General features: G+C 42.4%; 1 protein-coding gene across 1 annotated transcript in view; it reads left to right on the top strand.

Annotated features, from left to right (window-relative positions):
• The window catches only part of LOC130844310 (stimulated by retinoic acid gene 6 protein-like), a 55,022-nt gene that overhangs the window by 27,713 nt on the left and 11,679 nt on the right, over positions 1–15,630 (top strand). Inside the window, 6 exon segments of the mRNA XM_057720617.1 lie at positions 988–1,108; positions 2,684–2,729; positions 4,866–4,994; positions 8,288–8,358; positions 9,739–9,850; positions 12,224–12,377. Of these exon segments, the coding sequence (XP_057576600.1) occupies positions 988–1,108; positions 2,684–2,729; positions 4,866–4,994; positions 8,288–8,358; positions 9,739–9,850; positions 12,224–12,377 (633 nt within the window).

Raw genomic sequence — 15,630 nt, 5'->3', positions numbered from 1 at the left:
GGTTTTGCTATCTTAGTTGCTCTGTCTGCTTTCATGGTGGGGGAATTTGGATAAAGTAAAAAATTATGCTGTTGCAGCTTCTAACCTCACAGCAATTATTCCTTTTATATTGTCCTTACCGGCCAGTCCTCCACTATTCCCATTTACACCAATACTGACCACCCCCACCAACCATCTCCTATCCTTTGAGTGAGGAATGTCCTTCCTTCCCTCCTTCTCTCCATCCTACAAACTCCTGCTTATATTTCATGGCCTTGCTAAATGTCACCACCTCCAGGACGCCTTCCCTGATACCTAGAGCCCAGGTGAGGTCCATAGCTTCCTCTTCTTGTCCTCACAGCAGGTTGAATATGCCTTTGTTACTATACATATCACATCATTTAGTTTCCTCCCTGTCTTCCCTATTGGACTGTAAGTTTCTGAAAGCAAGAACTTTGTGCCTTCCTCCTGTGTCATTGGTGTCTGGACCATGACCCAGGTCACAGCAGACACTTAGGAAAGGTCACCTTGCCCGATTACATTTTGTTGGATCCTTTATAGACCATCTCAGAGCTAATCAGTGGCAGCATTAATATTATCATTGCCTTATGGATGAAGTGCACAATAGTTTACAAGAGGTTTTAGAACACAGTACATCACTGCTGTCTGTGTTGCTATGGTACCCTTTATGGTGCTTTACTCTCAGTGAATTTTGTTTGTTCATTTATGTGGTCTGTTTCTGCCCATCATACTGTGAGCTAATCAAGGGCAGGGACCAAGTCTTCTTCATCTCAATAGCTAGCCCAGTGCCTGGCGTGGAAGAGGTACCAGGAAGGGCCTGTTGCGTGAAGGCATGAGAGACATCCCTGCATTCCTCCTTGTGCTAATCTGGGGCTTGTCCACCCGTCTCCTTGAGTCCTGAGTCATACAAAACCCCATAGCTGCCCTGGGTCTCCCCTGAGCCTGTGAGAAGACAACTCACATTGTCTCTGGCCCTGTCTCTCCCAGCCTTTGTGCTCCTGATCGGAGGCATTGAAGTCGGCCTGTCCCACTTCCCCTTCTTTGCCTGCCTCTCGTCGGAGTTCCGGCTGGTCAGCTCCGTCCTGGGCTTCAGCTACTCTCTGATCTGGTAAGATGGACTCTGCCTGCCTGGCCTCCTCCAGTTCCTTTGGCCATGGCTGGACTCTGGGCAAGGGCTGGAGGTGGCCTGAGAGTTCTCTCCTTGGAGGGTACCTTGCCCAGAACTGAGGCCCAGGGCGGGTGGATGGAGTGACTGGTCCAAGGCCCACTGCAGCCCCTCCTTGGGACTGCACTTGGTGCCTCAGAAGTTCAGGCCTGCATTCAGTCTGCTTCACAGGAGGCTGCTTATGATTACAATGTTCCCAGAGGTCAGGGCTGTAGAAAAATTCATTTCCATCAACTGCCCTCAGTCCCATGGGTAGAAGCAGGAGTCCCATTTGGATGCTGCTTCTCCTTGCCGTCACCACTTCCCTAGGAGCCCAGGAGGAAGTGCAGGTGCCTCAGCTGGGCCTTCAGGGCTGTCACGGTCTGGCCTCTCCCCATCTCTCCGTGCCTGACGGTCTCCAGCACACACCTCCAGTCATGCAAGTCTCCAGTATTCCTTCATCCGTCCACTTATTCATTCAGCAAACATGCCGCTGTGAGCCAGGGAATACACTGGAAGACAAGACAGACCCCGTGGATCATGCGTTCTGGCCTCCTCGTCTGCATATGGCTGTTCCCTGTGTGGATCGTCTTCCCCCACATGGCCCCGTGATAGATGCATGCTGATCCTTCATGGGTCATCACCCTCAGAGGTGGGACCTTCTGACCCTCCTCTTGAGCTCTGTGCCCTCGTTGCTGACACTGAAGCAGCACAGAGCTGGTCCTGGGGAGTATTTTCTGGCTGAATAATCCCATGAATACTTCTGCTGTCCAGTCCTGAAGCTCATTTCATTGCCTGCATCCCCCTTACTGGGCTGGCTTCCCCTCTAAAACATTTTCTGTAGGGCAGGGGTCCCCGGCCCCGTGTGTGAACCAGTGCAGGGGGCTCGCAAGAAAATGATACCCCAATGGCTACAATTCCAGCTTTTGTAAGTGGCTGCTTTTTAAAAATTAGAAGAGGCGATATTCAGGGTTAGATGTGGAATAATATCATCTTAACAGCCTCTGCCAGACTTTCTGAGCAGGAGACGAAAGGGTGGCCGGAACCACTTAGCAGCTTGGGCACCTTGGGAGTGTGACCAGGAACGTGTGCCCAGCAGGGGGAAAAGCTTGAGGCTTATTCCTCAGGGCAGTGTTTACAGACATGGACACGTCCAAGCAGGAAGAGCCTCAGCCCCAGAGGCAGGAGACCTGGGTCTTGGTCCTGGCTCTGGATGTGACTCTGGAGAAATCCCTTCCCTTCTCTGGGCTTCAGTCTCCCCACCTGAGTGATGAGGGAAGAGAGGAGGAGACCTCTCAGAGTCTTCCTGCTCTGCAGTGGTGGCTTCCAGGATTGTGTCCTCCCTGAGGACGTGTTAAATGAATTCAGTGTGCACGTACCTAGACATGAGCTGGGTGCCTGATCTGGGTGGGATGTACCTGGAGGCCTGGGAACCAGCCCTCCCAAGAAGGACGGGGAGGGGAGGTAACTCCAGATGGGTGGGATCTGAGCTGCGCTGGGAAGGAACCCCGGGACTTCAACCCTGTTTCTGTCCTGCAGGTTTGCTGTCACCATCGTTCACATCACACAGTGTCCCCATGGGCAGGTAAGTCCCCACTGAGCTGTGTTTAGGATATTCAGTCCTATCGCCATGGCCAGCTCGCTGAGTGACCTGGGACAAGCCCTTGCCACTCTGGGCCTCAGCTTCCTTGTGTGGACATAAGGAGAGTTGGAGCCATTCATGATGCTTCCATTTGTAGAGCAACTTGTGTTTATCAGGTGTCATTCATGGGAGATGTTCTCTCAGTTGATGCCCACAGCGGCCCCTCAAGGGAGGGAAGCTCTCACCAAGCCTGTTTTACAGGTGGGGAAACTGAGACACAAGTATATTATGTAACTCTTGAGAAGCAGCAGATTTTGGAGTTGAGACCAGGTCTGGCTGACTCTAAAGCTCATTTCTTTCCGTTCCTTTGTGTAGCCTCATTCTCTCTGTCTATAAAATGGCCTAGATGAATCCCTTATCGCTTTGCCATGCATCATCTTTCTCAGAACGAGATGAAACTGGTTCATCTGTTTAGCCTTGTACCCCAGGAAAAGGAGCAAAATGAAAGAGGGATGTCACACTGCACCTAGAAGGGTTACCAGGTGGGTGAGGGGAGTACAAAGAGGCCACCTGGGCCAGGAACCCACAGGAGCCTTGCCAAAGCTTTTCCTGGGCTTCAGTAGCTATAGAGCATTAAAGGGTGTGATAACGAGAGTCTGCGGGCAGTTAGACTAGAAAACGAGGCTTGTAGTCTGGGCCTTCCCTCTGCATCTCTGCACTGGGGTTGAGGGCATTCTGGCAAATCTCTGCCCCCAAAGAAGCCCTCTTTCCCAATGTTCACAGTGCCCGAGGTTCCAGATCACAGGCATTTTCTTTGGAGTCCTGGAGGGCTTTCAGTCTTCCAGAGGGTCTTTTGAAATTTGAAATATTCATGGTTAATTGGGGGAGCCGGCAGGGTCTTACTTCTATGCTCAGGATCACTAACATCAAGAATTGCTACGTGCCAGGTGTTGTTCTAGGCTTGGTCCCAGTCACTAACCGGAGAATCCTCAAGACACTTTGCAGACAGTGTGTTAGTGCCATTCCCAGTTCACTGGTAGGAAAGCAAGGTTCAGGGGATAACGTGACTTACTAATTACAAATCATGGGACTGAAATCCAGACTAAGGAAATAGTGAAGATTTGTTCTCATGTTTTCAAATGTATTCATAAAAACATTATTTATAAAAATGAGACATTGGAAAGGGCCTGAAATGCCAAATGTTAGGAGGAAGTTTAGATAAAGTTTGGTTCATCTAAATAATATACTATTATGCAGCATTAAAAATAATGTTTGCAAATAATTTGTAACCATGTGGAGAAGCGATTATGCTATATAGAGACCTCTATGTTTGGTACTATCTCAACTTATAATAGATATAGCTATATGGGTATAGATAAAGATGAAATACACTGAGATACTGACAGTGGTTATGCCTCAGATATAGGCATACACCGGAGAGGAGCGTGAAGACACGAGCCCCCACGTCTCAGAATGTGTCCACCCCTCACCCTAACGTCCCTGCCTCAAAACTCTGATTTCCCCTTGGGAGGAAATGGTGAAATTGTAAATTGTGAAAGTAACTTGTGAAAGATAAGTAACACTATTATTTGTCTTAAAAGAGTGAAAAAAAATTTTTTTTTATCAAAATGAAGCTAAACATAGAAAAACTGTGAGCACCATCTTAAGAGAGGTGCTACTCTTGGGAGCTTGTGTTGCTGCCAACATGATGACATTTATGGGCTCTCCCTCCCTCCCTCCTTTCTTCCTTCCTTCCTTCTTTCCTTTTCTCCTCCTTCTCCCTCTCTATCTCCCCCACCCCCTCCCCTTCCTCTTCTCTCTTTCTCACCCTCCCTCCCTCGTGTGTATTTTCCAAAAGGAACATTTACTATCTAATCAGAAAAAAGCCATGAAAACCTTTTGTATACAATTAAATGGGGGTGCTAAGGCTCAAGTCCAGGGCTGCTGGACGCCAAGGCCGCTGCTTATTCTGATGATGTGGGGCTGGGGGAGCAGGGATTGGCCGCTGACCCCCAAGCTCTGAGAGAGTGGGCCCTGGTGGGAGCAGGCTGGGGCGGGCAGTTTCCTGTACACAGCCTCACCCGTGGCCTAGCCTGACCCCGCCGAGAGCCCACACGCCGTGGTCTGCTTCTGTTGCAGTTTGTGGGGAGGTATGAGACCATCGTGTTCTACTGGCCCTCACTGCTCTGCCTGGCCTTCCTGCTGGGCCGCTTCCTGCACATGTTTGTCACGTCTCTGAGGGTCCACCTGGGCTGGGAGCTCCAAACAGTGAGTACTACGTAAAAACACGTTGCGTGTTCTGACAGGTTAACTTTTCACAACAGCCCTGTTTGGTGGGTACTATTATTACTTCTCCCATTCTGTATTAGGAAATTGGACCCAGGGACATCAGTTGCATTGCCCAAGGTCACATAGCTAGTCTATAGCAGAGCCAGAACTGGAACCCAGAGAGTTTGGTTGTTGAGGCTCTCTCTTACCCATTGTGCTTCTTTTTCTAGTTCCTTAAGGTAAAAAGTTATGTTGTTTGTATAAGATCTTTCTTTTCTTCTTTATAGGCATTTACTGCTATACACTGCCCTCTTAGAACTGCTTTTGCTGCATCCTATAAGTTTTTGTGTGTTGTATCTCTATTTTCATTCGCTTCAAGATACTTTTGACTTCCCTTTTGATTTTTTCTTTGACCCATTGGTTGTTCAGGAGTGTACTGTTTGTAGATTTTCCAGTTTTCCTCCTGTTATCAACATCTAGCTTTTTGTGGTCAGAAATTATACCTGATATGATTTCGGTCTTCTTAAGTTTAAGACTTGTTTTGTGGTCAAACATATGCTCTCTCCTGGAAAATGTTCTTGAGAAGAATATGTATTCTGCTGCTGTTATATGGAATGTTCTATAAATATTGGGTTCATTTGGTCTATAGCATTGTTCTAGTCAGCTGTTTCCTTATTGATTTCCTGACTGGATTATCTGTCCATTGTTGAAAGTGTGGTGTTGAAGTCCCCTACTATTATCAGGTTGCTGTTTATTTCTTCCTTCAGTTCTGTTAATATTTACTTTATATATTTAGGTGCTCTGACACTAGGTATATATATGTATACAATTTTTATACACTTTTGATGAACTGACCTCTTTATCATTATATAATGACCTTCTTTGTCTCTTGTGATAGTTTTTGACTTAAAGTCTACTTTGTCTCATTAGTGTCACCCCCCCACCCCTGCTCTATTTTGGTTATCATTTTTATGAAATGTCTTTTTCCATCCTTTTGCTTTCAACCTATGTGTGTCCTTAAGGCTGAAGTGAGTCTCTTGCAAATAATCTATACATGGAATTTTTTTTTTTTAAATTCACTTAGCTGCTCTGTGTCTTTTGATTGGAGAATTTAATCCATTTACATTTAAAGTGATCATTGATAGGTAAGGACTTAAAATTGCCATTTTGTTAATTGCTTTCTGACTGTTTCATAATTCCTTCTTCCTTTCTTCCTTTGTAATGTGATTTTTTTGTAGAGGTATGCTTTGAGTCCTTTATCTTTTGTGTGTAGAATACAGGTGCTTTTCTTTGTGATTACCATGAAGCTTAAATAAAATATTTTATAGTTATAATAGTCTATTTTAAGTTGATAACAAACTTCAATTGCACAGAAAAACTTCATACTTTTATTTCTTCTCCCCAACATTTTATGTGATTTGTGTCACAGTTTACATCTTCTTATATTATTCAACCATTAACAAATTATTGTAGCTATAGTTATTTTTAATACTTTTGTCTCTTAACTTTTATACTAGAGTTAAAAGTGATTTACGCATCACCATTACAGTATTAGAGTATTCTGAATTTGAATGGTATTTACCATTACCAGTGATTTTTATACTTCCATATGTTTTCATGTTGCTAATTAGCATTCTTTTATTTCAACTTGAAGAACTCACTTTAACATTTTTTATAGTCAGATCTAGTGGTAATAAATTCCCTCAGTTTTTGTTTGCCTGAAAAAGGACAGTTTTGACAAGTGTAGTATTCTTGATTGGCAGGTTTTTTCTTTCTGCATTTTGAATATATTATCCCACTTTCTCCTGGACTGCAAGGTCTCTGCCGAGAAATCCCCTGATATCTTTAAAGGGGTTCCCTCGTGTGTGTACTTTCAAAATTCTCTCTTTGTCATTGACTTTTGAAATTTTGATTATAATGTGTCTTGGGGAAGACCCCTATATATTCTATTTACTTGGGGTTCTTGGGGCTTTGTGGATGTGAATGTTCATTTTCCTCCCCAGATTAGGGAAGCTTTCTGCCATTATTTCTTTATATAGCTGTCTGCCCCTTTCTCTTTCTCTGTTCCTTCTGAGACTCTAGAAGGACTCCCCCACCCCATTGACCCCCTGCCCCATTTCTCTGCTCTTAGCTTTACTCAGACTCTTCCACCATGCTAATCCCCTCAGTGTTCTGGGTGGTGTGAGACAGGAATGGATCTGTTGGCAGTGTCCCCCAAAGCTGGGGAAGCTGGGCTCTCACTTCGCTTTCATTTTCCCTCATGGGAGAAATTATAATCTAAGAGGGTCTTCTCTATGCCCTGAGCTATGCTACTTTGGAGGAGGAGTGATGTTGGTAAAGTGAAACTGTTCTTCTTGTTCTCTTTAATGCATCTATTCCTGGAGTTTTTGCTCGATTAGAGTGCTATAACCTCCCAGGTGGATAATTGGGCCCCCACAAAGATACTCTCACCTGTGGGTGGCTGTCAAATTTGGTGTATCTGAGGGGATATGGGGTTAGAACCTCCTGTTCCTCCAGCTTGCTGATGTCACTTACCAGTCAGAATTATAACCAGGTCTTTTGTACACTACCCAACATCTGCAATATATAAGACTTCATCTCATAGTGTGTAAAATTTACATATTCAATATATTGGTAAAATAAATGACTATTGTGGAAAGCTCATTACACTTGGAGAAAACATTTCAAAACATGCTATTAAAGTTTTAACAGATGTAGAGAGCAAACATATAGATACCAAGTGGGGAAAGTGGGGGGCATTGGGGTGGGATGAATTGGGAAATTGGGATTGCCGTATATACATTACTAATAAGAAAAAAAGTCAAATTGTACACTTTAAATATATGCAGTTTATTGTATGGCAATTGTATCCCAATAAAAGTTCTTAAAGAGTTATCAGGAAAAAAAATAAAATTCATTTCAAAATAAGAAAGAGAAATTCCTATTCATAAAAAATAAAAACACCAGGATTTTGGGTGTTTCATTCCCGAAACAATGTTTTGAACTGTGATGAGAAATCACCAAATCTCAAAGGGAAAATCGACTTCACAAAACAAAGACTGGTCTAAGCAGTAAGCAGAAGAGTCAAGAAAGGTCAGGCCTCTGGCATTTCCTGAAAGCAAGTGCTTGGTAAACAGGAGAGGGACCCTACCACCTCTTCAATAAATGACAGGTGTCTGGGAATGGAAAGTTTTACCCCAAATTCTGGCCTCTATGGAGATAGCCCCTCAAAGAGATCGAAATCCGAACAAGACTTTGTGAGCCAAAACATCAACCTCTCTCTTTTCTCACAGGAAGAGAAGCCTTTCCTGGAAGTTCACCAGGCAGAGCACGTCAAACAGCTCCTGAGGAAGTGCCCCCTGCTGTAAGCACCGTTAGATTGGTTCGCCCCTCAGTGTCTGCATCAATATTGACGAACCCTGACAGTGCCAAGAGACCTGCAGATGACTGGAAGGGCACTGTTTTAGGCCGCTTGTTTGCCAATAACAGAAACTCAACTCAAACGGAATTAAAGAGAAAAAAGGAAAGTTATTGCCTTACGTAATTAAAAAGTCTAGAGTTCGTCCGTTTCAGACACAGTTGGATCCAGGGGCTTGATTGATATTATCAGAACTAGGTCTCTTTCCCTCATCTCTCAGCTCTGCTTTTATCTGTTAAACTCATAGTTAGGTAGGCTTCCTCCCCATGGTGGGCCCCAGAATCTCTAAGCTTATACCCTCCTGGCTTAAGCTCACAGAAAAAAGAATGTTTTCTTTCAAATAATTCAAACAAAATCCCCATGAATGTGTTCCATTGGATCAAGTTGGACCACGCGGCTTCCCAGAGCCAATTACTATGAGTAGGTAATTGGAGTAAACTGATGGTTAAATCAGGGTCACCACTGGAACTGGGAGGTGGTTCAGCCTCCCTTAACCACCAGGACTGATGATGGGGAAGAGTAGATTCCCCGAGGAAAACTGAGGTGCTCCTGCCAATAAAAGAGGATATAGCTCTTGGCCTGGTCTTCAGGGATCGTTCAGGTCACCCTGCCCCTGACACTGCCACTACGTACAAGGGGATATTCCCCAGAGAAGGGACACGTCTAATCCAAGGGCACACAGTGGCAACACTAATTCTTTGGTTAGAGCTACATTTGGCTACATATAGCAGAAAATGCAAAATAATTATGGCACAAATAAGAGAGAGATTTATTTCTTTCTCATGTGAAAGAATTCTGGAGGCAGGCCATCCATACTAACTCTGGACTGCCCACCATGGCAGCTTACCCACCATCTGTCTTTCTGCTCCACTAACTTAGTGGTTTCCATGATGAAGGCTGTCCATGGTCCGAGATAGTTGCCGGGGGCTCCGGCCTGGACCAGCCACCATGTCTGTCCTTCAGATGGCAGGCAGGAGAAAAAAATGAAGGCAAAGGGGATCCTCCTGGCTGTGTCAGTTCCATCTGACCAGCCTCCCCAAAGTCCCACACCATACCTCTGGTCACATTTAATTGGTCTGTTAGTCTTGGTCACTCTTAGCTGTAAGAGAGGTCAGGAACTATAACCTTTTATTTGGTAAATTGTTGTACTGAATAAAACTGTCTCTGTTCTTAAGAAGAAGGGGAGAATGAAAACTGTGGTATTTACCAGTGATCTTTGTGTTCACTAAACTCTGAGATGAAGAGGAGATGATATTATTTTCAGAAGAATCAGGCATTTGTTTACCAGCCACAACCTGTCTTCTCTTGATGTTTATTCATTCGCAGAGAGAGAAGGAAGTCTTGGTTCCAAACCAAGATATATGAGTGGGACCCCTACTTTCAGTTCCCAAGCAGGATGATTGGAACCACTGTGTTGGCTTTCATCTGCCTGTACCTTGTAAGTAGATCTAAGCAAATCCTTTTTTATTTTATAAATGGGGTGGGGCTAGGATGGGGGTCAAAATTGAGTATCTGTAAATCAAAGAAGTACAATTCTTTGACCCCACCTTTTAGACTCTAAGTACACTTTTAGTCACTTGGTGAATATTGCTACTAAACATAATCAAATAACTTATGGAGACTTCCAGTTGCCAATTCCACATGTAAAGAGCTTGCAAGATGCCACTCCATCTTAACAGCAAGTAAAAATCTGAACAAATTGAAGAATCAACAACTCTCAGATCCCTAAGAGCAGTGAGGTCATGGAGTAAACCTTTGCCCCTAAAATCGAAGAAACAGACAAGATCATGACAGAATGGAGCAGAAACCCCATGGCAACCAGTGCCAAGGTGGGAAAATCTGAACTGTAGTTGATGCCATCAGTCAATTGGATATTTTGGAAATCCAAGGACTACTTCATCAACAACAGTAGAACACATATTCTTCTCAAGAGTAAATGGAAAATTCAGCAAAATAGACTATACTGTGGACCATGAAACACACCTTAATATATTTAAAAGAATAGAAATCACATGTCTTCTCTCAGATCAAAGGGGAATTAAATGAAAAATCAATAACAGAAAGATAACTGGAAAATCCCCAAGTAGTAGATATTAAAACAACACACTTCTAAGTAACATAGGAACCAAAGAAAAAATTCAAGGGAAATTAGAAATATTTTGAACAAATAAAAATGAAAACACAACTTATTGAAATTTGTGGGAGGCAGCAAAAACAGTGCTTAGAGGGAAATTTATAGCATGAATGTATGTATTAGAAATGAAGAAAGATCTTAAATCAGTCATCTAAGCTTTCACTTTAGGAAACGAACAAACAAAAAAGAGCAAATTAAAATGCAAAGTAAGCAGAAGAATGGATGCAATAAAAATTAGAGCCGAAACCTATGAAATTGAAAACAAAGTAGCCAATAAAGTACAGAATCAAAGCATTTCATATGTTCAGCATTATCTGAGGTAAAATGTCTGAGTCAAAAACAGGGTCTAAATGGAGAGATAAAAATGGCCAAATTGTCTTCTGTTCATTTTAAATGTACTACATAGGATGATATCTATATAAACTATATAGGATGATACCTATATAAACTAATTCTGTGATTAAGTTTTAAGTGAATGTATTAGGTTATGATGAAGTGCCACATAAACCCACACATTTCAGTGACAACACTGTATATATTTTTGCCCACTTAACGATGTTGAGTGGGTATTCAGGTTTGGGAGGCAGCAGTCTTCCAGGTGTTGTTCCGTAGCTAGTTTCTCCATTGTGTGCCTTCATCATCCCTGAGAACCCTCACCACCTGCATCCAGTCAGCAGAAGGAGAAAGTATGTGGAGAAGTGCATGCGGGAGGTTTTCAAAGGCAGTGTGGACCCAGCACACATTCCTCCCCTTCTTTTTTCATTGGCAAGAACCTTGTCATGTGGCCACATCTAACTCAAGGGAGGCTGGGAAATGCAGTCCAGCCTGTGCCCAAAGAAGGGGAGAGTGGATTTTAATGAACAGCTAGCTAGAGTTCTCTGCAGCAGTGAGTACATCACTTGGTGTTATTGTGTTTATTAAATCATTATTGGTTGTCTACTCTGTGCCAAGCACTATGCTAAGACCTGGGAGAGAGAAGGGAGCTGATTCAGCAGAGTCTTGGCCTGGGAATAGACCATGGTCTAAGAGAAGAAGATGAGATATGGTATGAAGTACTGCCGCCTAAATAGAGAAAAAGGAAAGGTAAAAGTGCTTTGGAAATTTAGTGAATTACTCTGGATTGAGAACCTGCCTGAAAATAGTAGCATTGGAGCTCCACATTCAGAAATAAATGAGATTTGGTTGTTGAAGTAAAATGGTGTCAGGGACTCTAGCAGCAATCACATGATATTAGGGGACAGGATGGCAAGATGACAGGCTGATAGAAGGGGAGCAAGCAAGAGGTGCACACAGGAGACAGTACCTTCTCTAATTTGGTCATTGCCAAGATGCAAGAAGGGGAAGAGTGAGATGTGTCTGGAATTGTCTCCAAGGTCACCCTTCAGTCAAAGTTAGGCATTCATTTCACTCTGATTTAATTAATGTTTGAAGAGTTCTTTGAGCCCTTGTGGGGCCTACTCTTGTATGCTGCTGTGTGAAGAACAAAGTTTGGGGTGACTCCTGTCTCCATAGAAGTCACAGTTCCATTCATGTCAGTATAGCAAGTGTCCAGAGTCTATTTCAGATGAGTTTTGAGCTTCAAAGAGTTTTGACCTCAAAACCAAAGCGAGATCCATGTTATTCATATACTGAGCTGGACTCAGGTGAGACCCTGAAATATTTGTTCTGTGTCCCCAGTTCATTGTCATTGAGTTCTGCATGTTCGTGTATGTGAGAGATGAGCTGGACGTGTTTGAAGGCGAACTGGAGAGCTACATCGCCTCCATGAACCAGACAGGGACCCTGACCCCAGTCCTCCTGCAGATGAAAGAGCTGATTAACGTCACCAAAGGTAAAACACCATCTTCTACCTTTGTTCCTGCCGCCTGTATAGGAAACAGAGAGGGACTTGTGACTGGTGGCAGGTGCACACCTATAGTAATTATTGCTGCTAGTCTTGATATCATCTGTGTTACAGTTTCTCTATGCCTCCCTGGGTTGACTTGAAAGGAAAGGGGTCAGGATACAGACCATTTGGTTAGAACCTTTTTGGGGCTGAATTGAACATGCCCTGAGAATTTTCTTATCTTAAATAGCCTATTTTATTCAATACCAGTGGAAACAACTAAAATCATCATATTTTTTCACTTTGGAAAACATAAAACAGTAGGTCTTGACTATATTATTATATGAAAAATTTATTTATATTATTCAAATTTAATTTATGTTTAGTTCAGGTTGCTATAACAAATTATCATAGACCGTTTGGTATAAACAACAAACATTTATTTCTCATAATTCTGGAGACTGGGAAGCTGAAGGTGCCAACAGACCTGTGTCTGGGGAGGGCCAGGTTCCTAACTTGCAAATGGCCACCCTCTCTTTGTGTCCTTACAAACTGGATGGAGAACAGGGAGAGGAAGCAAACTCTCTCATGCATCTTCTTATAAGGGCACTAATTCCGTCATGAGGGCTCCACCCTCAAGATCTAATCACCTCCCAAAGGCTCCATCTCCAAATACCATCACATTGGGGATTAGGGTTTCAACACATGAATTTTGTGGGCAGGGGGGTGGGGGACATATACGTTCTGTCCATAGCAGTCACTTTACCTTAAAACAGCTTTCTTTGAAAATGACATATTCTAATTGTATGTCCATTGCCCATGGAGAGAGAAGAGTTCTTCATTATTCCCTGCTGAGAAAGGACCTGGACAAGATGTCAAGATAAACTCTGTCATGGGACAAGTCAGGTCCCTTCTCTTGGCCTCAGTTTCCTCATCTTCAAAGTGGGACTGGGATGAGGGTACCAAATGGTTTCCAAAAGCTTTTGTAGCTCTGACTTTTGGTGGCTGTAAATTACCATATGTTCTTTAAGCCATGAAACAGGTGATGCAAATAATATTTTAACTTAAGACACGCAAAGTAGTAGAATATCAAAACCAGAGGGGAAAAGATCTACTATGAATTACTTGAGGAAAATTCTCTTACACATACATGACATGAAAGGTTACACTAAGGCAGGTACTGCATCTTCCGTATTACCATACTTTTTTTGTTGCCCTTGCACATTTTTATTCATCTTTAATGTTCTGCCTGTTGAGTCCCTTTCTATAACACTCAGCGAGCATATTCTAATGTTTGATTTAATAATACTTAAGTTGTACTTTTGAAAATTCACATTTCTACCCTTGTTCTGGGCAAGATTTTAATGCCAACCCCAGTGACTTGGTCTGGGTGAATTGTAGTGAGTATATCACCATATTTACTCATGTTTTATCTCCTCTTTGATGTATTTCTCACGTGTTTAGACACTTTAATGATAAAAATATAACATTTTCACTCTGTCTTAATCTCTTCCAGCTTTAAACAGCTACCCTCTTTCCAAGACAGACTCTTAGGCTGAACATGCTTTACCTTTAGGATGATAAAGGCACTAAATTAAAGGTGTGCAGTCATGTTCTTGCTTCTGGCTGGAGCAAGTCTGCACTCACTCTTCTTGTGGCTAGACTCCTTCCATCCTCTCCTTCCAAGGATGTCTCCCTTGTATCCGCAGGGGTGAGATTTATGGTGACTTACCACATCCTTTGTATTGGTGGAGGTTTGGGATGTAGCAATTGCCTGGTTCTGGTGATGCTGGGATAAAGACACATTTGAAACTTGAAAGGAACGGAATTCAGCTTTATTTTTCCTTCTTTTTAAAATACCTTTATGAAGATAATAACTCACGTACCATACAATTCACTCATTTAAAATGTACAATTCAATGATTTTTAGTATTTTTTCGAGATATATGCAACCATCACCAAAATAAAATTTAGAACGTTTTCATCACCCTAAAAGCAATCATGACCATTTTCAATCACTCTCCATTTCTCAACTCTCCCAGCCCACTATTTTCTGGCTCTATAGATTTGCCTATTCTGGACATCTTATATAAATGAATCATACAATATGTGGTCTTTTTTGATTGGCTTCTTTCACATAGCAAGACATTTATGTCATAGCATGTGTCTCAACTTCATCTATATCATAGCGTGTGTCTCAACTTCATTCTTTTTTTATTGCTGAATTTTATTCTGTTGTGTGACTATACAATATTGTATTTATACATTCATCTGTTGATACAAATTTGGGTTGTTTCAACTTTTGGTTATTATGAATAATACTGCTGTGAATAATCATCTACAATTTTTTCATATATTTTTATATATCTTCGGTACATACTTAGGAGTAGAATTCTGGATCATGTGGTAATTATATTTAAGCTTTTGGGGGAATTGCCAGACTGTTTTCAAAAGCAGCTTCATCACTACATATTCCCATCACCAATGTATGAGGGGTCCAGTTTCTCTATATCTTTATCAACATTTGTTAATATCTGTAATTTTTATTATAGCCATCTAGTAAGTGTAAAGTGGTAGCACATTTTTTTAAATTGAATTATAGTTGATTTATAATTTTCAGGTATACAGCAAAGTGATTCAGTTTTTCAGTTCTCTCTCTCTCTCTCTCTCTCTCTCTCTATATATATATATATATATATATATATATATATTCTTTTTCAGATTCTTTTCCATTATAGGTTATTACAAAATATTGACTATAGTTCCTGTACTATACTGTAGGCCTTGTTGTTTATTTTATATATAGTAGTGTGTATCTATTAATCCCAAATTCCTAATTTATCCTTCTTCCCACCTCTCCCCTTTGGTAACCATAAGTTTGTTTTCTTTCTTTTTTTTAAAAATAAATTTATTTATTTATTTATTGGCTGCGTTGGGTCTTCATTTGCTGCTTGCGGGCTTTCTCTAGTTGCTGCGCGTGGGGGCTACTCTTGGTTGTGGTGCTCAGGGTGCGTGGGCTTCTTATTGTGGTGGCTTCTCTTGCTGCAGAGCACGGGCTCTAGGGTCATGGGCTTTAGTAGTTGTGGAGTGTGGGCTCAACAGTTGCAGCTTGCGGACTCTAGAGCACAGGCTTAGTAGTTGTGGCACACGGGCTTAGTTGCTCCACAGCATGTGGATCTTCCCAGCTGAGGAATCGAACCCGTATCCCCTGCATTGGCAAGCAGATTCTTAACTACTTTGCCACCAGGGAAGCCCCATA

The sequence above is a fragment of the Hippopotamus amphibius genome, chromosome 2 (assembly GCF_030028045.1).
Source record: "Hippopotamus amphibius kiboko isolate mHipAmp2 chromosome 2, mHipAmp2.hap2, whole genome shotgun sequence".
In the NCBI taxonomy this organism is placed as follows: domain Eukaryota; kingdom Metazoa; phylum Chordata; class Mammalia; order Artiodactyla; family Hippopotamidae; genus Hippopotamus; species Hippopotamus amphibius.
Note: the sequence above shows the minus strand (reverse complement) of the source record. Positions and strands in the feature narration are given on the sequence as shown.